The sequence below is a fragment of the Oculina patagonica genome, chromosome 7 (genome assembly GCF_052425735.1).
Source record: "Oculina patagonica isolate OP01 chromosome 7, crgOcupat, whole genome shotgun sequence".
Taxonomy (NCBI): Eukaryota; Metazoa; Cnidaria; class Anthozoa; order Scleractinia; family Oculinidae; genus Oculina; species Oculina patagonica.
In genome coordinates, this window is record NC_135764.1 from 31244799 (window position 1) to 31267929 (window position 23131).

The following is a 23131-nucleotide window of genomic DNA, read 5'->3' on the forward strand; positions in this document are numbered from 1 at the left end:
AAAAACAAACAAAACTGTGACCAATCACAACCAAGATTCTTTCTTTTTTTCAGCCAATCAGAAGTGAGCTAATTAAGCCAATCATTATTTCACTGGCTTGACGTTTTCCCGCGCTTGCATACATTCAGTTCACACGCTTGCCGCCGTCGTTTACAGGTTTTCCCGCGCTTGCCAAGTGCTGCGTTGCCTTTGGTGTGATTGGTTCAATGCATTATAAATGTTTCAGTGCTGCGATTGACTAAATGCAGTTAGTTTGGTCTTGATTTGACGACTGTCATTAGGTTTCCTACTCACATCTAGCCAATCACAGCGAATAGAAAAAGCACAATAAGCCAATCAGATTTTGACGTAAAAACGTGCAATCGCTGCCTAGTGCGGGAAAACGCGCGTTAAGTCAAGTCACGTTTTCACGTTTTCAGTTCTCCTTATTGGTCAAATACAAAGCAGATTGTTTTGATTTGACAACAGCACATTGAAGGAATTTTTTGAAGCCAGTAACATATCTTAGCGAATGGAAAACCAAAGCGAACATTTTTGTCACAGTAACTGGCATGATCGCTGACATATGTTCACAATAAGCCTCAATGTCTTATACAAGAGCTAACCGCAGCTAAGCTCGGACGTCAACCATGTGAACATTTTAGCTGATAACCTCTTCTACGTCACTTTAAACGCGCCTAACATATGTAACGTATGTTATAACACAGGATCCAACAATGCAACTGACACAACAGGGTCCAAAGAAATCTCATTTCCTCTTTTCAAGCCGGCTTCTTGGACATCCACATCTGCACAGCCAACTCCAAGCATGTTTACATATGTCGAGGAACCGCCCAATGGGAATGAAATGAAGAGGCTCATGAGGGCTCTTTCAACTCAGGGTGCCGTGTGTGCTGACGTACGCCGCATAGGGGGCTTGCCACAGGGACCCCACGGGGCACCTCGTCCTTTGGGGCCTGATGGAATGTGGTATGTTTGCTTTGACGAGGAAGTTATGTTACTTCCTGGATGGTGTGTCGTCTACTCGTTTGGGTAAGGGAATTATTTTAATTGAAAATTCCTACAAGTTTGTTTCCTGTCTTGACGAAAAAGTTTTTGACTTATCGGCTGACAGTTGCTTTATTTTACGAGCGAGCAAGTTTGTTAAGTTCCAGCTAAATTCAACAAACAGCGCAAGCTATATTTCATTAATCCTAAATTGCATCTTAAATTGCCTACTCTTTCCCTGATCCCCGTGGAAGGCACGGTGTCCCAATGGTTAGCGCGTTTGCCTCCGGGATGGGACGGTCGGGGTTCGTGTCCTAGCCGGGGTCTTTAACCAGGGTCAGTATGTTGCCCTCGGGCAAGACCAATCTAGTTCCCAGGGTTTTTCCCTTGTTAATTTCCTGCCCCTTCCAAATTACAAAGGAAAAAGTCCTGGGAACAAGGTTGGGGCAAGACGATACTCTCACAGTGTCTAACTCCACCCAGGTGTCTAACTGGGTACCAACAAATTTAATTTTGAGGGGAGGGTGGGTTAACCTTGCAATGGACTAGCATCGCATCCACGATGAGTAAAACGCGCGCCAGTAATGATGAGCTATCTTGTTCCTTCTATCCCTAGAGTATAATGGTCTTAACGTTTACATTTACTCAAACATTTTTCGATTGTTACAACTAACAGAACTGGTGATGATTTTTCTTTTGACGAAAAGATGGCCAATTACGGCTGCAAAGTGTTTGCTTTTGATCCCTCCATGGGAAAAGAAGACCATAACCACAGCGCCGGCGTGATGTTCTATAATCTTGGTCTGTCAAACGTGAATCAAGAAGCAGCCAAAGATGCTCTGTCTTCAGATCCGCTTGACAAGAGCACATGGAAAACAAGAACGCTGGCAGCGATTATAGAGGAACTGGGACACGCTCAGGTGATACATGGATAAGTTGTCAGTCATAGACAGCCAATCACTAAGGTTGTTTTAAATCAAACTCAGTCGGTCAGTCAGTCAGTTATTTATTCAGTCAGTCAGCCAGTCAGTCTGTCTGTCCGTCCTTCCGTCCGTCCGTCCGTCTGTCCGTCAGCCAGCCAGCCAGCCAGCCAGCCACCAACCAGTCAGTCAGTCAGTCAGTCAGTCAGTCAGTCAGTCAGTCAGTCAGTCAATCAGTCGGTCATTCAGTCAGTCGGTCAGTCAGTCGGTCAGTCAGTCAGCCAGTCAGTCAGCCAGTCAGTCATTCAGTCAGTCAATCAGTCAATCAGTCGGTCATTCAGTCAGTCGGTCAGTCAGTCAGTCAGTCAGCCAGTCAGTCATTCAGTCAGTCAATCAGTCAATCATTCGGTCATTCAGTCAGTTGGTCAGTCAGTCAGTCAGTCAGTCAGCCAGTCAGTCATTCAGTCAGTCAATCAGTCAATCAGTCGGTCATTCAGTCAGTTGGTCAGTCAGTCAGTCAGTCAGTCAGTCAGTCAGTCAGTCATTCAGTCAGTCAATCAGTCAATCAGTCGGTCATTCAGTCAGTCGGTCAGTCAGTCAGTCAGTCAGTCAGCCAGTCAGTCATTCAGTCAGTCAATCAGTCAATCAGTCGGTCATTCAGTCAGTTGGTCAGTCAGTCAGTCAGTCAGTCAGTCAGTCAGTCAGTCAGTCAGTCAGTCAGTCAGTCAGTAAGTCATTCATTCAGTCAGTCGGTCAGTGAGTCAGTCAGTCGGTCATTCAGTCAGTCAATCAGTCAATCAGTCGGTCATTCAGTCAGTTGGTCAGTCAGTCAGTCAGTCAGTCAGTCAGTCAGTCAGTCGGTAAGTCAGTCATTCAGTCAGTCGGTCAGTGAGTCAGTCAGTCGGTCATTCAGTCATTCAGTCAGTCAGTCACCCAGTCGGTCGGTCGGCCGTCTGTCTGTCTGTCTGTCTGTCTGTCTGTCTGTCAGACGCAGATGATCTATTAGTACGCAGATGATCTATTAGTATTAAGCGATTCTCCAGAAGGATTGCAACAATCACTTGACGTTATTCATAAGCACGCTCAGGAATGGAAGCTAAAAGTAAACACCAAAAAGTCAAACATCATTGTATTCAGTGGTAACGGTCAAAACAAACACAAAAAATATTTTAAATACGAAAATGAAACTTTAATGTTTGTTGACAAACAAACATATCTAGGCATAGGAATGACATCTTCTGGTCGTTACACCTTTATTTCTATCATTAAACGATTTCTATCCAACATTGATTCATCAACAATTGTGATACGAAATAAACTTTTTGATGCCCTTGTTAAGCCCATACTTTTGTATGGTTGTGAAATATGGGGACCAGAACTTTTATCATACAAAACACATTTCGATAAAGGTACAATTGAACAAGTCCACATCCAGTTTTGTAAACAAGCATTAAATGTACCATGGTATGCAGAAAACGTAGCATGTAGAGCAGAACTAGGTCGATACCCTTTAGCAATAGACATAAAAGCATCTATCTTCTGCTATTTTCAAAGATTACAACATAAGATAACTAATCCTTTATTAAATGATGCATTTCTTTACGCCAAAAGACATACTAAATCTGTTAGTTTATTCAATAATGACGAAGCATTAGGAATTCACTCCGATAATGACATATCAGCTCAACAACTTTCAACGAATTCTTGTTCTAAAATTAAGCATAGGTTAAGAAAAAATTATTTCCAAAATTGCACGTCAGGTCCGAAATTGCACGTCAGTTAGCTCTTGAGAAAAATTCACACACAAAGAAGTTAAAAAGGACTACCAATTAGAAGAGTATCTCACTACAGTTAAAAATCCAGCGCAACGAATACGTATTACTAAACAACGATTAGGGGTACATTCCCTACGCATACAAACTGGAAAATATGAAAATGCAGGAGCACCCGTACCAGTTGAAGAACGAAAGTGCTTGGTATGTAAGGAAAACCACATAGAGGACGAACAGCATTTTTTAATGTATTGCAAAGGGTATAATGATGTTAGAAAAGAGCTTCATTCCACCGTGTCCCAAACTGATCCTCGCTTTGCAGATTTAACTGATCATGAAAAAATAATGTACCTTCTTAAATTAGAGAATAACGCTACCTCTAGAATCATATCTAAATATATCTTTCTCGTGTTTCAAAAAAGAAAAAAAAAAAATTAAATTGAAACTTATATCAATAAATAGTTGTATAATTAATAATTCAATTATTATCATAAACGTCTGCATTGTAATTCAAGTGCATGTTATTAAGTAATTTGTTAGCATAGTTGCTATAACACCTTTATTGTAACTAGACCAATACCTCCCTTTGGAGTGTAAGGCACAATACAGATTTACTGTAACTGTTACTGTTAGTCAGTCAGTCAGTCAATAAGTCAGACAATCAGTCAGTCAGTCAGTCAGTCAGTCAGTCAGTCAATAAGTCAGACAATCAGTCAGTCAGTCAGTCAGTCAGTCAGTCAGTCAGTCAATAAGTCAGTCAATCAATCAACAGGCCCTACCTCATTTCTATTTTCAGTCTCAGTCGGTAATAAGTAAACAAGTTGATAAAATGTTTCTCATTTTGACGCACGTTATGATCTTTCCCACAGAGAGAAGTCGATATTCTGAAAATGGACATCGAATCCGATGAATGGAAGTGCCTACGCCACATGCTGGCCGAGGGAACTTTAAGAAAGTATGTGAGACAGCTCGATGTAGAGTATCATGTGATCGAACGAGAAGCCCTGAGACAGTACTACAGTATAGCAAAATGGCTAGAGAGACAGGGCTTCAGAATATTCCACTCCAGAAGAAACCCGTACTGCCAAGAATGTTGGGAAATGTCTTACATCAACTCTAACCTCGTGAACTTGCCTTTAAATTGATTGCAAGAGTTGTGGATTCAGGATTAAAAAGCAACTGCCTTCATGACAACCTCGTACCCAGGGTCTCGGTTCCCCTTGACCAGTGGTCAGGAAACGAGCTTGTTTCGTCAAGCTTGCACAGTAAGGAACGTAAACTCAAGGTACAAGATTGCCTGCACAGAGGCTCTTGAGCCGGTAAAAATTTAACCCTTCCTACTTGGACCTCGTCATCTCTCTGTGCGAGGAATTTACAATGCTGAAAGACACAGTATGTTGAGGTTTATATCACTAAAATAAACTTATCGGTTATAAATATATTGATAATTGAAATTAAAGTTAAATTTAATATAGTTATGCTAACATATTACAAAGAACTGGTCAATTTGATATATTTGATAATGAGTGGAAAATATACATATTTATTTATAAAAGCTCTGTAAGGCCTTCGCCTCTTGATTTGATCCCTCACTCTATTAAGCTTCAGCCCCAAAATGATAAGCCAAGACTTATTATAAACTTTTACAAAATTTTATAAATGATATTATTTTGATGTAACTATGTCTTTGGTTACCTACTTATCACACTTGTAGTGAAGGTGTGTCCAAGATATTTTTTAGGTGCAGTAATTTTAGTTTGAAATAGTGTGTGCAAAGGTGATATTTTTACGAAAAATGAAAGAACATTTCTTTTTTTGTGAATTTTGATCGGCAAAACACTGCGCGTATGATAACTGTTTGGTTTTGGGTAATAACTTTATATAAAATGCTCTTTTTCTCTTAATGCATAGTGGCCTACGTGTATAGTAGTAGTGCATAGTAGCCTACGTGTAGCGGTACCCACCCCCGAGTAAAAAAGGGAGGGAGGGACGTAGGCTGAATGCATGGTAGGTGAGCAGTATATGAAGGTTATCGATGTCTCAAAAAAAAAATATGAATATCCAAACGTTTTAAAAATTAACTGTCTTTAGTTTGTTACGAGAATGAGGCAGAAAAAATTGTTTTCCGCAGTTTTCTTTTTCTTATATTATTTCTACATGTAGGTTGTGGTGAAATTTTTCGAGTCTCCAGATTCCCGGCAAAAATCTTCTCTTCTCCCGACAAAATGTTTTTAACAGTTGTCACTCGTCGCCCCTCATCCTATCAACACCCACCCCAATATATTTGTGATAAACATCTTTGTGCTTTGTGGATATTTGAGGAGATTCTTGCATATGTTCATTGTAATAGTACTCTTTCTTGCAAGTTAAATTTTTTCTCATTTCACTGTTTGAGTAGGAGCTGTCTTTATAAAATCCTTAAAAGCTCGCAGTGGAGCACTTGATGTCTTTCACACCAAGAAAAGGTATCAGTCGGTTGCAGATTTAAGCGATTGAAGAAGACGGGTCGATCTTTATGAGTTTTTTTTTTTACAATATAATAGCTTTAACTGAAAAACTGACGTTCAGCAATATAGAGAAATTGAGCGACGAGATATTGTATTTTAATTTCGGCGTTAGTGAAATTTCCTGACGTTTACCATCGTGTAACTTACGGGAATAGAGTAAGTAAAATCCGGTTCATATTCCAGCCTGTCGCTAGCCTGTTCCAGGCTCTTGGTAATTTGGAGAGAGCGAGAAACGCTGGCAACGTCCCGCCTCGCTTTTTTCCTTGCTCGCCCGCGTTTTTTCGCTCTCCTCCAACTATCGAGAGCCTGGAACAGGCTAGCCTGTCGCTATTTCATCAAGTTGATACCTGTTGGTAAACCGACGGAATGTCTGCTGGTTTCGTCTTATATATTGTCTCTTTGTTTGTGACTGTAATAAAGACATTTCACGTAACAGTGGCTACAGGTACCGATTTACTTAAAACAAAGGACTGGAGAAAATACCACAGCGTGCGAACCTTACACGTTTTACTAAGATTTTTGCTAATAGGGTTTTAAGCTGAGACTGGCTAAAGACTTTTAACTGACTGCTCGAAGCTACTTTTCTGGAAGAAGGATTTGTGAATATTTCTAATCGGAGCCAAAAGCTTATGTGAAGTGGAGTAAGGCGTGTTATTTCGGGCAGTGGGACAAATTAACGTGGGGGCTTCGATAGCGGCTGACAAAATCGAATGCAGTTGGGATTTCGTGTTTTACGTGGCGTTAGAAACTGAAATGAAAGGATTATAAATCGTGGTTTTCCTCCAGAATATTTCAAGGTAAGTGGATAACAGTTGATTGTTTTGTTATATTGTTTGTGTTTTTCGTAATTATAAGGAGCTTTGTTGTGACTTCGAAAATAACATCAAGCGCTCCATGTGGTGAGATAACGAAAGATCGAAGCTGAAACTTTAAGTTTCCTAATATTTTTAAGAATCTTCTTCTTAAGCCCAGACTCTAATGTTACGGTTGGTTTTGTTTTGTTTGTGTTTTTATAAACCGTAACAACATGCTTTACATATATAACTGTATCTTTCTTGCCCTGACCTCTGCCGTTTTACCACACATATAGAACGTTATCTCTCTTAACTTCAGATTTACATTTAACAGATTGGTCTTTTTGAGAAAACATAGTAGTAGTAGTTAGTAGTTAGCCCTTCACTCCTTCTCAGCTCAGGAGCATAGGCCAACAACAGTCTCTCACCATAGCCTCCTGTCGAGTCCTGTGCATCCCTCTCTAGCTGGTACCAACTCTTGCCCATGGACTTGATCTCTGCTTATAGCGGACGTCTCCAGGTGTTCCATGGTCGACCTCTCTTTCGACCCCCTTAAGGATTCCAGGTCAAAGCTTGCCTGGTGATGGTACAAGAAGGCTTCCGTAGGGTGTGACCTTGCCATTTCCATTCCTTCTCCGGATAGCCTCCTTCGTTGATTCGCGTTGAAGTTTGCCCACATCTCTGCCATAGGTCGATGTTACCAACTCTATCTGACCATACCAACAGTCATTGAGAAAACATACTGAGTCTTAACAGGGATGGCAGTCGCTCGCCAAGAGAGGATCCTCATCCTCTCTTGCGCTCGCTTATTGTACCATGTGGTTACAAAAGTGATCCACACGTATTTTCGCCCAACAATATGGGTGTTATGTCTTGCAAACATTAATGGCCGTTTTTATACTATACTATAAGTATCAAGTTAAGCTTACAGAAGCTAATTGGGGACACTTTACTACTACTGGACGAGCTTCGGCAAAAATTTTGTTGTTCGTCTGGTTATGCGTCTCCAGTATAAAGACGGGCACAAGACGAGTTTCCCGTCTAGACGAGCTACTTTTCGAAATGCGTCTTGAAAGACGGATAACGAAAGTAACGCGTCTTATGCCCGTCTTTTATATACAAAAGACGCATAACCAGACGAACAACGAATTTTTTTTGCCGAAGCTCGTCCAGACGGGTAACACGTCTCTAGTATAAAAACGGCCATTCTGGATGGTTGAAGGGCACATTACACGAAGTTTTTGTTTCACTTGTTGACTTTCATAAAACCAAATTTACCAAAAAAACTTGATAACATCAAATTGCAAAGCTAAATAACGTAACAAACCAAACAAAATCGAGCCTGAAGTAAAAACACACAACTCGGTACTGAAGCACGGGAAAAGGCGCCTAAGCAAGTCACGATCGGTTTAGATTTGTCGTTCTTGATTGGTTGGAAAAGAGAGCTCGTGCGAAAATTATTTATTTCTGCACGTTTTCTTATTTTTACCATGTTATTTACCTTTCAGCATGTTTCCTGAGCGATATCGTCGTCGTCGTTGGATTGTGGGTAGTGTCGTGGTAACCATTGCAGTCATAACCATGTTACTAGCCCCTCCCCCCCAGGGTGGTAAGTGTGAATCATCTCTTTCGAGACTTTTCTCCATAATCTTTGACTTGTTGTGTGCTTTTGGAGGTTGCTGGATTTGTTCTACGCAAAAATTTTTGATGGTCAAGTACAATAATCGTTGCATGTCGTTCGGCTGGGCCTGGGCTTAATTGCGAAATTCACTGAAGTTTAGAGAAGTTGATATCTAAACGAGCAGGACCAACAAGAAGAATCGCAATGCTCCAGCAGTATTATGAATGTACTATCAATTTTACGAGTAATGTTACCAAATTATGAGGTAATTTATTCAAGCCTACGTTTTAGGCCATTGTTCCAAAAAGTCTGGGGTATTTCTCAGCTGTTTTCTAGTTAGCCGTGGCGTGGTGTTGAAACTGACCCAATTTATCAAAGGAATTAAGGGCTATTTTAAGTCAGTTATCTGTTTTTAACCTCATCTAGACAAAATAATACCAATTTACTGAGTGAAGTCGTTTTGTAAATAAACAGCCTCTTAATGCGACGGGTATATCGGAGGATAATCTGGCACGAAATCTCTTAGCCAAAAGCATTATTACCGGGAAGCCGGAAAAGAGTGTGACTTAATTATGTTTATTTTACAACCCAGTGATTAATTCTCAGCTTGAATTTTCAATGGCCGGAAGAATTTATACTTAAGTATATTTTTGGCTTCTTAAAATCAGGCTTTTTATAAAAATAGACGACATTGCCTGCCCTTTGCTTTATTACTTTTAACAGGTCCACATATTTTTTAATGAGAATGTTTATGAGACAAGGAGAAGCAACGAAGAAACTATTGGTAAGTGAGAGGGTCAACACAAGAAATAAATTGTATGGCGTAAAATTTGAGAGGCGATGCAAGGTTTAAAAAGCAAGAAAGACTTGTTTTTGAAAGCTTCCGTTTGTTGTACTTCAGTAAATCGGGTTGCTTGCGGTATAGAATGTTTTACTATGACTGACGAGAATGCATCGCAAGGAAATCAGTGAAATGGCAATGAAAAAAAAAAGACCATTCGCGGTTCTCGTTTCTGACTAGGTGTTCTGACTATGTGTTTGCATTCGTTTTGCTTCAGTGTTCACCTTACAACATTTTATAAGTGATTTAAAAACAAACAAAACCATGACCAATCAGAATAAAGATTCTTTCTTTTTTCAGCCATTTAGAAGTAAGCTAAACCAATCATGATTTCACTGGCTTGGCGTTTTCCCGCGCTTGCAGACAGTCAGTTTCAACGCTTACAGGTTCCATCTATTACACGTTTTCCCGCGCTTTCCAAGTATTGCGTTGCCTTTGCGTTGATTGCATTGGTTCATTGCATTTTCCTAATCACATCCGGCCAATCACAACGAATAGAAAAAGCACAATAAGCCAATCAGAACTCGACGCAAAAATGTGCAATCGGTGCCAAGCGCGGGAAAACGTACGTTAAGCAAAGTAAATTTTTTGCCTAATTGGTCGAAGCATATTTGCTCTGATTTGACGAGAGCGCGATGAAGGAGTTTTTTTAAAATCAGTAACAGATCTTAGCGAACGCAAAACCAGAGCAAACATTTTTGTTACAGTAACTGCCATGATCATAAGCCTCAATGTCTTATACAAGAGCTAACCGCAGCTAAGCTTGGACGTCAACATTTTAGCTAATAACCTCACTCACATCATAACCTCTTCTACGCTAATTAAAACGCGCCTCAGAAACATATGTAAAACTAACGTACGTTATAACACAGGATCCAACAACGCAACTGACACAACAGGATCCAAAGAAGTCTCATTTCCTCTTTTCAAGCCTTCTTGGACATCCACATCTGCACAGCCAACTCCAAGCATGTTTACATATGTCGAGGAACCTCCCACTGGAAACGAAATGAAGAGGCTCATGAGGGCTCTTTCATCTCAGGGTGCTGTGTGCTCCGACGTGCGCCGCATAGGAGGCTTGCCACAGGGACCCCACGGAGCACCTCGTCCTTTGGGTCCTGATGGAATGTGGTATGTTTGCTTTGACGAGGAAGTAATGTTACTTCCTGGATGGTGTGTCATCTACTCGTTTGGGTAAGGCAATTATTTTAAGTAAATACATATATTCTTTTTTCCTGTCTTGAAGAAGAAGTTTTTGACTTAGCTGCTGACAGTTGCTGTATCTTAGGAGCGAGCAAGTTTGTTAAATTTCAGCTAACTTCCAAAAGCAGCATAAGCTATATATTTCGTTAATCCTAATTTACGTCTCCAATTGCGTACCTTTTTACTGAACCCTGTGGAAGACAATGGCCCAATGGTAAGCGCGTTGGACTCTGGAACGAGCGGTCTGAGTTCGAGCCCAGCCGGGGTCATTGCGTTGTGTTCTTGGGCAAGACACTTTATTTTCACATTGCCCCACTCCACCCAGGTATATGAATGGGTACTGGCGAATTAAATGCGCGCGTTACCTGCGTGGCAACCTTTAAATGGACTGGCATCCCATCCTGGGGAGAGTAGAACCCACGTTGGCAATGATGTGCTATCTGGCTTCTTCTATCCCTAGACTGTAATGGTCTTAACGTTTACATTTACTCAAACATTTTTTGATTGCTACGTCTTACAGAACAGGTGACGACTTCTCCTTTGACGAAAAGATGGCCAATTATGGTTGCAAAGTGTTTGCTTTTGATCCTTCCATGGGAAAAGAAGACCATAACCACAGCGCCGGCGTGATGTTCTATAATCTTGGTCTGTCAAATGTGAATCAAGAAGGAGCCAAAAATGCTCTGTCTGCAGACCCGCTTGACAAGAGCACATGGAAAACAAGAACGCTGGCAGCGATTATAGAGGAACTGGGACACGCTCAGGTGATACATGGATAAGTAGTTAGTCATAGTCTATCAAACACTGAGGTTGTTTTGAGTCAAACTCAGACATGCGGGCAACCAGTCAGTCAGTCAGTCAGTCAGTCAGTCAGTCATTCAGTAAGTCAGTCAGTCAGTCAGTCAGTCATTCAGTCAGTCAATGAGTCAGTCAGTCAGTCAGTCAGTCAGTCAGTCGATCAGTCAGTCAGTCAGTCATTCAGTCAGTCAATGAGTCAGTCAGTCAGTCAGTCAGTCGGTCGGTCAGTCAGTCAGTCAGTCGGTCAGTCACTCAGTAAGCTACTCATTCTCGACCCCAGAGCTATTGTCTTTTTCACGCAGTCATGCGCAAAAGAGAAGAGCTCTGGGGTCGAGAATGTTAGCTACTCAGTCAGCCGGTCAGTCAGTCATTCAGTACTTTAGCTACTCAGTCAGTCAGTCAGTCAGTCAGTCAGTCAGTCGGTTATTCGTTCGTTAGTTGAAGGAGGTTTGGTTAGACGGTCAGTCAGTCAATCATACAGACAAGAATGATTTAAGATATGAAGTAAGGAGTTGAGAGTTTGACTCACAATATGATTTTTTCTCACAGAGAGAAATCGATATTTTGAAAATGGACATCGAATCCGATGAATGGAAGTGCTTACGTCACATGCTGGCCGAGGGAACTTTACGAAAGTATGTGAGACAGCTCGATGTAGAATATCACGTGATCATAAACACTCCAGAAGCTCTGCGACAGTACTACAGTATAGCAAAGTGGCTTGAGAGACAGGGCTTCAGAATATACCACTCCAGAAGAAACCCGTACTGCCAAGAATGCTGGGAAATGTCTTATATCAACTCGAACCTCGTGAACTTGCCTTTAAATTGAAAGTTTTTTGCATTTTGCAAAAGTTGTGGATTCAATTACTTTATCTGTCGATTTACCTAGAAGTATTGCTTCTGGGTTTATAATCAAGAGAGGGTTGGGTGAGGGGTTTTGCCCTCAACGTCACATATTTCCTCAACACTATTGCAAAGCGGATGTAAGAAAAGGAATACAGTAAAAACCCGCGAGTAAGAACCTAACATTTAAGAACCTGTTAGGCTAAAATTTGCAAATTAGACCCCATTTTTATAAGAACCTATTTAGCCTAAAATTTGAAAACAGGTTCTTATTTTCTAAAATTGATTAATTAAAAATGTTTACTTTTGGGAAAATAAGTTTGGACAAGGCTTTACTGTACTTGTATATTATGTTATGTTCTGAATGATTAGTGCTTCATTCATAACCACTTGTGTGGTATGCAAATTTTATACCATTAGAGGCCGAATATCATTAAAAGTTCTGTTAGCAACGATGTAAATTTTTCCTCAGAAAATAAGAACCTATTAAGAACCTTTTGTGTTAACTACCATTTATGTAAGAACCTGTTAAGGCTAACCTGAAAAAATTACGTTCTTACTCGCGGGTTTTTACTATACGTCTTTAGCAGAGAAAATAGCATGGCGCTTTACTAACACAATGATAATGACAGTCTCGATATTTTATTTGAAAAATTCTCTCTTGAGAATTACAAGGTAATTCCAAATGCGCCAACGATTCAAATGCAATGAAAAGGGAATAATAATTATTATCAGGTTAGCCCCCAGGTTTTTTTTGTAACTTAGTAAACTTGACGTTTGACAAGATTTTTGTTTCGTTTAGCTTCGTTTCGGTTAAGAAATTAGCGTTCCTGTCATATGCCTGCAATGCACTGAGCATTGAGTCAAGGAGTAACGTCGCCTCCATGTTGTTCATTTCACGATACAGGTCTTTATTCTTAGATCTCAGGTGGTAAACTTCAACGATAGCTAGATTGTCAATACCAATAATAAAATAAATAAAAAATAATAATTTTTTTAGAGAGTAAACCTGCATTTTTGATGGCTACCAACAAGATGAGTTGAATGGAATCGGAAAAGTCTTGAACATAGAGCATAGTGTTGGAGTGTTTTTAAATATAGAATCTAAAAAATTAAATAGAAGCATAGAGAATACAGAATCCCTAAAAAATAAAGAAAGACAGCATTGGTGTTGAAGGCGCTGGTGTTGTAAACCAGAACTCCCGAGTTCAAGCCCACCACCCTGCGACTAGATGGATTTGTTTTCGGTCCTCACAAGTTCAACACGTTTTGTATAACTGAATAGACAGTTGGTCTCAGTGGTCTGCCCTCTTCCAGTTTGCATTTTTAACCATGTTTAAATATGTTTATTTGAAATATTTGTGGCCGGGGTTCTGCAAGATTCTCTCCTGTACGGACAATCTTTGTAAGTTTTTTTATCTCGCGAGAACGTAAAAAAATGGCTATATCGAGTTTGATAGTTTTTGCCTCGCGTCGACTCGGAAAATTGTTGTTGTTTGAGGGCTGCATGAGCTGCATCGGCTGGCCGGGACTGGCCAATACTCTTAAGTAAAAATCGCAAGTCACTGTGGAGAGCGCTAGCTCAGCTGTTGACTGAAAGTAGAATACTTCGGAGCATCTTCGGAAAATCTTCGGAGATTTTCGTTCCTGTAATTGACGTACCCTTAGCCAATCAAAATGCAGGAATAAAATACCGCGAAAACGCGATCACCGACCTTGTCACTCGACCACAAGTCCATAACAGTGACAACACTTTTCTCTCGAAGCGCCCTGTCAAAACGTCAAGATGCAATGGCACAAAATTGTGACCATTTTCCTTTCGTCTGTTGTAGAAGCCGTCTGCTCGATGCTTTTTGTTCTTATTGGGTGTGGTTCAACAATTACCTGGCCGCAACAAGAAACAACCCCAAACGTCCTCAATGTATCTTTGTGTTTTGGTTTTTCTTGCGCGTTTTTGGTGAACATCTCGACTTGTTTTGGCGGTGGTTTCTTCAACCCTGCGATAACTGCTGCTTTGGCAGCGAACAAAACTCTATCAGCGAAGAGAGCTCTGTGTTACGTGTTAGCGCAACTTATTGGAGGTAATAGGTTTGTTTTATTCTTGTCTTACTTTAATACTTTTAATATTAAAGATTTAACAGCACGATACAAATGCTATCATCTCCAGGGTGAAAACGACTTTATCGCTCCGTGCAAATTCCTTTCTGCGGCGTTTTTCAGTCACTTCTCGCTCGAAGTTTCTTTGAGGAAAGAGGGATTGTTTGGAGTTACTGCATGCAGGTGAAACAGGGTCTCTAGAAGTGTAGTTAAAAGAAGTAAAGAACGAGAAACAATACCACAATACCACTTTCGTCCTTTCTCGTTAGAGGTTGCGGGCGAGTTTTTGCTCATCGATGACACTGTGTTTTAATTTAAAGTTACTATTTTAGTTCGTAAGTTTAAGCTTAAGGAAGAAAGTGCCTTTCATGTTCTTTAATCGCCGTCTTTTAAAGACTATATACAACTGGAGTAGCTCAATGTACAGTTCTCTGATAGTTGCTGCAAAACTTCTCTAGCACCACTGTCAGTATAGAAAATATTGGATTTGAGAGAGGGCAGACATTTATCATTATCTTTGAAACTAGGGGTCATCATGTTTTAAGAGTTGAGGAATTATCCTGGTGACTAACTACCCATAATTAGAAGAAAATATTGTTCATTTTCTGGTGGTTGAATTTTTCCAAAAAGAAATAACCTTTTGTAATTTTAAATGTTAAAGTTTCATTCACATCTGACACTGTACTATTGTTTTGTACCCAGCTATTATCGGAGCAGGACTGCTTCATGTCATTGTTCCTTATGAGAGCCGTGGTCTGCTAGGAGTGACACAGATTAAGCCAGTGTCACCTTTTGTTGGGTTTGGAGTGGAGTTGCTGATGACTTTGGCTGTGACATTAACTGTATTGGCATGTTCAGATGGAGGACATACCACAGTCGATCGTCCAGCGTCCATAGTGATAGGACTGGTTGTCACTGCATGCCATTTGTTTGCGGTAATTAAAACAGCACTTAGCTATAATTCATGGGAGAGGCTGGAGAGGGACTATTGTACTGTGGAAGTTTGGCGGTTTAAGTCAATTTTGAGTGTCGGTTTGCGGATATATTCACATTTATGTGACAGTTTGCGATCAAGAAATTATGGTGGTTTCGGTCTTTAGGAAAAAAACCAAACCTGTTTGCGGTCTAGGAAGAACAAAATATGGTGGTTTGCAGAATGAACAACCCCCTATTATAGACCCTCATGGGAGGCGCAGTGACCTAATGGTTAGCATGCTGGGCTCCAGATCGAGTGGTCTGGGTTCCAGGCCTGGCTGGAGTCATTGCATTGTGTTCTTGGGCAAGACACTTTACTCTTGCAGGGCCTCTCTGCACACAGGTGTAAAACTGTGTGCAGGGAATTCATTGCTGGGGGTAGCCCTGCAATTTACTACCGGTAGCATTCTACTTAGGGGGGGGGGGAGTGTAAAATTATTATGCTTCTAGTCACTTAATGCTATGGAAACTGGGATAAGCTCTGGCAAGATGGGTCACATTGGCCCGACGCAGACTTTACCTTTTACCTAGAAATAAATCAGTCTGAATATGTAAAATATGAATTAAGCATATCTTGACTGCATGAATTTCTCTAATGTCTCCAGTTTTTGGAAAGGGGTAATTGTATATTGACTCTAACAAAAGTTTAGGACTGATCTGTGATTTACTGTACATGTATATTGGATATCTACTATGTAATTTCATGAAGCATCCATTGATCCTCTGTTTTTGCCTTATGCCGATATTAGTACCCGGTGACTGGCTGTGGAATCAATCCAGCACGTACCTTTGGCCCTGCTGTCATTGCAAACAACTGGACCAATCACTGGGTGAGTGTTCAACAGCTTCAAATTATCTATACATTGAAATATAAATTTTAGCATGTGTATGCATAATGCCACCAGTACTACCGGTATGTACTTGGTAGGGGATGGGAAACTAGAGTAAGAAAAAAAATGGATTTGTAAATGGTCTCTCACCGAAGTTTTAGGAGTGGCAAAATTAAAAAAAATCATTTGAATCTATTATGAACTTGTAAACACTGACAGCTTTACCCCAGGGGGGTACTCCGGCTTGTAAATGTCGGGGATGATGGAATGGAGGCAAAACTCGAGACCCAAAAAAATCCCTTAGTCTTCCGACATTACCCAAAAAAATCCCTGGACCAAATGTAACCTCCCAAAAAAATCCTTGGACCAAATATAACCTCCCAAAAAAATCCCTTGTCAAATTAACCCTAAATTGTGAGGAGAAGCAATAATACAACACAAAAAAACCCATAAAAAATTGAACGCTCATGTTTGTTTATTCATCATACCATAATTACGCCAAGGACGAGCCAAGTTCGTTTTTAATACCCCCAAAAATCCCCTATTTAAATCAAGTCACCCCAAAAAATACTTGCCAAATTTTCCAACCCAAAAAAATCCCGGACTCGAAAATTTCCAACCCAAAAAAATCCTTTGATCATCCCCGTCATTTACAAGCCGGAGTTCCCCCCCCCCCCCCGGGAGCTTTACAGTGCTTGAAAATTCTTCAAGTAGCAGTCAACCTAGACTTTCTTAAGTTCTTTTCAATATTTGCTATTCGCTGTTTTCACCGTTCCCATAATACATCTTGTTTACCCCCCAAAATTTTTGCATAAGCATTGTTTTCAATTTCTCTTGGGATTTACAGTGACGTGCAATCGTCCCCAGAGAAATTGAAAACAATGCTTATGCAAAAATTTTGGGGGGTTATTTAAATAAAACAAGATGTATTATGGGATCGTGAAAAAAGCGAATTGCCAACCTTCTGCGACTTTGCTCCATCTCGTTTCACTGAGGGTGATGTACACTTGTAACTTGACTAAGCATCATACATATCAACTTTGGCAATAGACCAAGGCATGTTTTGTCATACTACAAATCATTCGTAACCTGCAATCTTGGATGGACTAAAGAGATTGGTGAAACCCCCATCCCTCCCATCCCCCCCCCCCCCAATCAAATGAATTTGTGCTAAAACCAAAATACCAGTTTTCCATCACTGAAATGGGGAGGGGAGGGGAGGGGAGGGGTGGTCTAAATTTTTCATTTCAGTTATCCAAGATTGTAGGTATCACAGGTGTTCAAATCAAAGCCTGTAGCAGTGATCAGCTATTTATGTCTCTAGGTTTACTGGTTTGGCCCAATTATTGGGGCACTACTAGCAACAGGAATCTACCACGTGGCAAACAACTTTCCTGTCACTACTGCAGATGACCTTGTCATCACAGGAAGGGAACTCAAGGACAGAACAGAACCCGACAAGTCAGAAGATGACCACGGAAAACCTCCAAGAAAGTACAACATACAAACACAGACTCCTTATGAACTGAAGACAACTGTGTAGCATTTTATACAAGTCGTACCTAACTACAGACATTGTTGTGTGCAGTTAATTTTTAATTTGTATGGAAACAGGCACCAATATTTTTTGCCAGGAATCCCTTACTGAGAACTGACAACCCAGACTGCAGTTTTCATCAAAGTTGTACATTAATCAGTAGCTTTTATTGACAATTGTGAAATAACTAAACACAAGTTCACTTTGTAAAAAAATATTGAATGTTTATTGGTTTGGTTGCACAAATCTTCCTACTGCTGAAGTTTACACAGACTGTAATATCATTTAGAATAGCTGAAAGCAATATATTATACAGTTTGGAAAATGCAGCTTTTAGATGCTTGTTTCATCACTACCATTTTTTATTTACAAATTTTGAGATTAAAAAAATATAGAAAACAAGTGAACCTATTTGACAAGATGTAAAAAAATAAGTATTTTTGTCTCATCGCAGTAATAATTTGCTACATTTGTAAATTTTTTATATTTCTTATTTTGAAATTAAATCTCTTGAAGAGATTCGTGTTTCAAATGTGTGGCTCTGTTATGTAACAGTAACAGCGATATCAAGTTACGACCACAGTTGACGGCATGTGACATCACTTTAGTCTGCTTCTCTTCCTTGTCTTCTCCTTTTCTTTTTTGGGTGGAGGAGATACACCTGACGTAATGTGACGTTCATACAAACTAAGAAGAAACAAGATAAAGAGCAGTAGTTTTGTACAGGGGCAAAGAAAGTTAGGGGGGATTAGCAGGCCTCGAAAAAAGTTTCGTTTAGTCTTCCAAGACAAGCTGATTTATTTCCTGGGCAAGTAACTTTTCATGTTTACTTGTCAGATAGCCAAGGGCCCAGGCAAGTCATCTGCCTGCATGCAAACTGAGGAAGGCACACGACTGCCCTGGGCAAGCAAAATTTGAGAACTGCTTGTCCAAAGAAAAGGGTTGAATTCAAGTTGTTTCTATTAAAGTCTTTATTAGAAAGAGGGCAGCAGGGGGGGGGGGGGGTCATGATTCCGTTTCTCACACAAATTTTAACCAAATTCATGTGTCGTGTATACTTGAAACATCACTTTCTATTTCTTCAACTAACCTTTTGTATCCATCAGTTTTGATGTACTCAAACACATGGGAAGGCCCCAGTACAATTTGATCTTCAAGCTGTTGTAACCAGGCATTCCCTTCTGCTTTGAACACATGTCGAGGGTTGGCCATGTCAAGCTCACCTTCAAAAAAGACAACACCATTACAAGCAGTTGTTGTGCATTTAAAAAAGACAGTGAAGATTGCTTGATACGTCAATATTAAATGTCTTTATTAAGTGTCCCTTCTGATGGGAAGGTTGGAGGCCTTTAGGCCTGTTTACATGGGCGATTTTTGATGCGATTTGTCTCGCTTTCCAATACAACTTTTGCTCCACTCAAGCCCGTGATAAAAATCACAAGAGAAGACAAGCAGTGATTTCAGTGCGATTTGTTCCCATGACATTGCGGCGACAAATGGCAGTGAAATTGCCACTACTTCAAACTTGCAATTTTCATTGCGAGCTGGAGTGCTACAAAAGTTGCATTGGAAAGCGCAACAAAAATCGCATCAAAAATCACCTGAGTAAACAACTTAGCCTTTATAAAAACGTGATATCACCTTGAAAGGTGGGGTGAAAAGATACCATCATCTTTTTTGTTGTACAGTTTGATGGGGCAAGCTCTCTGGGCAATAGCTCAGACAGCCACTACAGCCTGTGCATGAAAGATGGTTCTTTCAAGGCTGTACAATGTCAAACATACCCATTTCTGGAGGAAGGGCAGTAAGCCTGTTGTTCTGAAGATGGAGTTCCTTCAGTCGTGAGAGGTTTCCAAGCTCTTTTGGTAATTCAACCAGGTCATTGTCTCGTAGCACAAGCTGTAACAAAAATAAATACTTACGGTTATGTTAACCAAAGTTAAGATGGAAAAGTCCTATCAGTCTGTGATCCTCCTCACTATTGGAGCCATTGTGGGTTAACCCCATGCCTACAATCCTTGGGGAGGAGAAGGGGGGGGGAGTTACTCCTATATGAAAGGGATGGGAATGCTTGTTTAAAAGTTTGAATTACCCGTAAATCTTTGAAGGAGACCAATTTGCGCGATTAGTCTAGACCACTGACACAGTTTGAAAGCAGTTTTTATCTCTTCATGCGTTACCCTAAATGTTAGCTTGGCAATTAAATCAATCAATGATTTACAGCCCTTAGCTGAGGAGCATCCCTGTCCCTTTTATATGGGAGTCTGGGGCTCCCCCTGGGGGTAACTGTACCCCCCACAAAGATGACCCAGGGCCAGTTGTTCTATGGGTGGATTAATCGCTCTCCAGTGTGTAAGTGTTGACAGAACAAACTACGCTATCCAGTGGATAGTGAATTATCTAGTGGATAGCATTATCCACCCTTTCAAAAACCATAGGCGAGGTTATTTTCTTGGAATTCAGACACAACCACATTTTTAAAATAAATTTTACAGTACACATAAAAATAATTAAACTGTTTGTTAGGTTTACCACTTGAAGACTTCTAAGCTCTCCTATCTCGGGAGGTAAGGTTTCAAAGTCATTGTCTCCAAGGTAGAGGGCTCGTAATTGCTCTGTAAATGGGAGGGTAAGATAATGTAAGATGCCTACATGTAATAACCTCATGTACAGTGGAATACCGATTTCTCAAGCCCACGGGGAGGGTACTACCCCAAAATACCTAATTTTTACTTCTTTTTGCTTTCGCGACTTTCGCAATTTTCAAAAATTTGCGAAATAAGAGACCCGCCAAAATTCATTTTAATGTTTTTTATTAGATTTTTTATGTTAATTCATATTTTGGCCAAATCAGGAAAATTAAGTCCCGTGAAATATTCCTGTTGCATTTTCGCGAAATTAAGTTCGCACGAAAGAAGTAACAATAAGGTACCTTTACAGGTGTGTTCTGCCCAAGGGGGTGGTGTTTTTGAGACTCTTGATCTAGAACAGGGTTGCCATATTCGAGACGTTTCCTAGACAGGGTATAATATTATTTTGAACGCATGAAAATGAGCTATTGAAAATCGACTAAATTTCTTCAATGGGGTATTAAAAATTGGCCTATTTCTAGAGTGGGGGTACCTTTATGAAATGCAAATTCTTTCTACGATGGGTCCAAATTTGGAGACCTGGGTGGCACATACCCACCCAAAACCTGGCTGAGTAGCCCCCAGGCTCAAACCTCTAAGGGAAATTAAAATTGATTCAATTAAATCAGGATTCCACTGTAGATGATGCAGTTCAATTTTGCTAACTGGTTTCTGATTGGCTGAGCAAACGGATAAAGCACCAACTTCAAAATGTTAACATCAAAGGTGTGACACACTTCACTGAACATATAACTTACTCATAACAGAGAAGTTTCCAGGTAGAGACTTTTCGTTGAGATTGTTGTATGTCAAATCCAAGATTTCCAATCCAGAAGCTGTCCCTAAACCTCTGGGCAGGGAACTTAGTCGATTTACACTAAACAATGCAAACATAAACTTACATCATAGATTGAAGTTAAATCAGACAAAAAAGTCAACCCCACTGGGATGTTATATCACAAAAATGCAGACTAATCAGGCAGTACTGCAAATTATTACCGTTTTGACTAAATTAAGCACATTAAATGTTCTTACTTTCACTGTGCTCGTTAAATATTAACATTTTCTTTTACCTCTACAATACATCAATACTTTTACATCAAAGAACAATCAATAATCTAATACTTACGCTGCATTAAAATGTCTTAGTTTCTTCAATTCACCAAGAGCCATGGGCAACCCCTATAGAAAAGAAAAAGATACATTGAGATGATTTGATTTTTTAAAAGAAAAATATAGATTATTGAAACTGACTAAAAAACTGGCTGTAACAATTGTACATTATTTTCTACCTCAATGTGATTATTGAAGACATTCAGAAATTCCAGGTTTTCAAGTTGACCAATGGATTCTGGGAGAGCTAAATAAGCAACAGAAATTTAGAAATTTTTACCTAAAAAATATAACAACCGGACCTCCACCCAGCAGGGCCTCTTACATCACAATGGTTTTTACAAAACAATGGTTCTGCTTTCACAGAAGCACTAGTAGAAACCAGATTTGGGGGTATAAAGCTGGTTTGTAGTTAGCATGTACTACAAGCACGTAAATCATGTATCATAGTTCCAGTAAAATTGCTGACCTTTAGAATATAAATTTCACTGAACTTCCCAAAACATCTGCATTCTGATTCTAATGCCAGATTACCTCTATGACATGCACCTGCAGGGAATCATGGAAGTTGTATTCATCAAACCATGCATGAAACTTATCAATGATGAAATATACAACTACCATCATTCCCTGCAGATGAGTAGAGGGAGTCGGGCATTGATGACCAATCAGAAGTTTCTTGGAAATGTGTTGGAGTTAAATAATGTGCAAGCCATTCCGGATACCCTAAATAACACATTGGTTAGGCAGAGCCTAAAACAGCACTCTAGACTTTAATATATAATTTGGGATAGCATGTGTGCCGTGCAAGCCAGAAATCCCAAATTTTGGGATTTCTGGCTTGCATGGTACACATGCTCACATAACAGTTTGTCATGACCTGACGATATGGGTACTATATGCCCTTACTGACTGAGTGAGAATGCAAACTTTGTTTATGTCACTATAAAATCAGTAACGTTTAAGTCATGTATACACTGGGTCACTGTATACCCTACAGCCAAACGTGGTTTACAAATCCAGTTTATAAATTTCACCTTTCAAGAATACGTTTCTACAAAGGTTCCACTCAAAGTATACAATCTCATATTTATCATCTGAAAGGTATAACTGATGGAAACAGGACGTTGCCCAGCCCGGCCTTTCAAAGGTATGCCCAGAATTTCCACATTTTCACACCCTTATAATAAGTAAAGAAAAAAGATTACTGTAGAATTCTATAAAAACTCACATGTTATTCTATTGTGACTGAGAGTAAGTCGTACCAGGTGTCTCAATTGGGCTAAAAGACAAACAAAGCAACGAGAACTAAGCGATCATAACATTAAAACAGTGAGCTTAACTTTATGTATGACCGAACTACAACTCGGCCACCCAATGTACCCTTTTCTGTTTTCAAAAATCGCCTAAACACTTACTCAATCCAGGTATGTCTGCTATAGTTGACAAGCTTCTGTCACAGAGATCTAACTCTGTATAACCTTGCTCCTTAGTTTCGTCTACGAGTTTCTTTATGGACTTCGACATGTTGAGGTTTCAGTCTGCCGATCGTTCGACTCCAATCTTGAAAGTTATTTTCGTTTTCTACGTCATGTACGCCTATTTCTAGTGTAACACAACATGACCCAGGAAACGCGCGTGACTCGAACCTCGTTTTAAAT

General features: G+C 40.0%; 3 protein-coding genes across 5 annotated transcripts in view; 2 read left to right on the forward strand and 1 right to left on the reverse strand.

Annotated features, from left to right (window-relative positions):
- LOC144659582 (putative methyltransferase-like protein 24) overlaps positions 1 to 13268 on the forward strand; it is a 33281-nt gene extending 20013 nt beyond the window's left edge. For 2 of the 3 annotated variants that reach the window (XM_078520050.1, XM_078520049.1), the window contains exons 3-5: positions 708 to 1032; positions 1664 to 1907; positions 4549 to 6925. In XM_078520050.1, the coding sequence (XP_078376176.1) occupies positions 708 to 1032; positions 1664 to 1907; positions 4549 to 4824 (845 nt within the window). In that variant the 3' untranslated portion in view covers positions 4825 to 6925. Of the gene's footprint in view, positions 1 to 707; positions 1033 to 1663; positions 1908 to 4548; positions 6926 to 9324; positions 9386 to 10314; positions 10637 to 11165; positions 11410 to 11992 lie in introns of those variants that run through there. The other variant, XM_078520051.1, reaches the window with a different exon arrangement.
- A 756-nt stretch (positions 13269 to 14024) lies between these two features.
- LOC144659648 (lens fiber major intrinsic protein-like) lies at positions 14025 to 17741 on the forward strand. Its single transcript, XM_078520134.1, has 4 exons — positions 14025 to 14369; positions 15088 to 15320; positions 16110 to 16190; positions 17515 to 17741. Exons 1-4 carry the CDS (start codon positions 14075 to 14077, stop codon positions 17731 to 17733), a joined length of 828 nt encoding a protein of 275 aa, XP_078376260.1. The 5' UTR covers positions 14025 to 14074; the 3' UTR covers positions 17734 to 17741.
- A 22-nt stretch (positions 17742 to 17763) lies between these two features.
- Positions 17764 to 23038, reverse strand: LOC144659649 (ras suppressor protein 1-like). The gene is made up of 9 exons (XM_078520135.1): positions 22889 to 23038; positions 22702 to 22752; positions 21650 to 21717; positions 21487 to 21539; positions 21116 to 21234; positions 20260 to 20342; positions 19512 to 19626; positions 18818 to 18950; positions 17764 to 18414 (listed from the first exon to the last, which is right to left on the reverse strand). Exons 1-9 carry the CDS (start codon positions 22995 to 22997, stop codon positions 18327 to 18329), a joined length of 819 nt encoding a protein of 272 aa, XP_078376261.1. The 5' UTR covers positions 22998 to 23038; the 3' UTR covers positions 17764 to 18326.
- Positions 23039 to 23131: the final 93 nt, after the last annotated feature.

What these genes read in the sequence shown, in the direction of transcription:
- LOC144659648 (XM_078520134.1), top strand. Translation starts at nt 14,075, where the DNA reads ATGCAATGGCACAAAATTGTGACCATTTTCCTTTCGTCTGTTGTAGAA. An exon ending in CTGCATGCCATTTGTTTGCG is followed by an intron (nt 15,321 to 16,109) that starts GTAATTAAAACA and finishes TGCCGATATTAG; the next exon opens with TACCCGGTGACTGGCTGTGG. An exon ending in ACAACTGGACCAATCACTGG is followed by an intron (nt 16,191 to 17,514) that starts GTGAGTGTTCAA and finishes TTATGTCTCTAG; the next exon opens with GTTTACTGGTTTGGCCCAAT.
- LOC144659649 (XM_078520135.1), bottom strand. Translation starts at nt 22,997, where the DNA reads ATGTCGAAGTCCATAAAGAAACTCGTAGACGAAACTAAGGAGCAAGGT. An exon ending in AGCAGACATACCTGGATTGA is followed by an intron (nt 22,753 to 22,888) that starts GTAAGTGTTTAG and finishes TTTGTCTTTTAG; the next exon opens with CCCAATTGAGACACCTGGTA. An exon ending in CAGTCACAATAGAATAACAT is followed by an intron (nt 21,718 to 22,701) that starts GTGAGTTTTTAT and finishes TTGCTTATTTAG; the next exon opens with CTCTCCCAGAATCCATTGGT.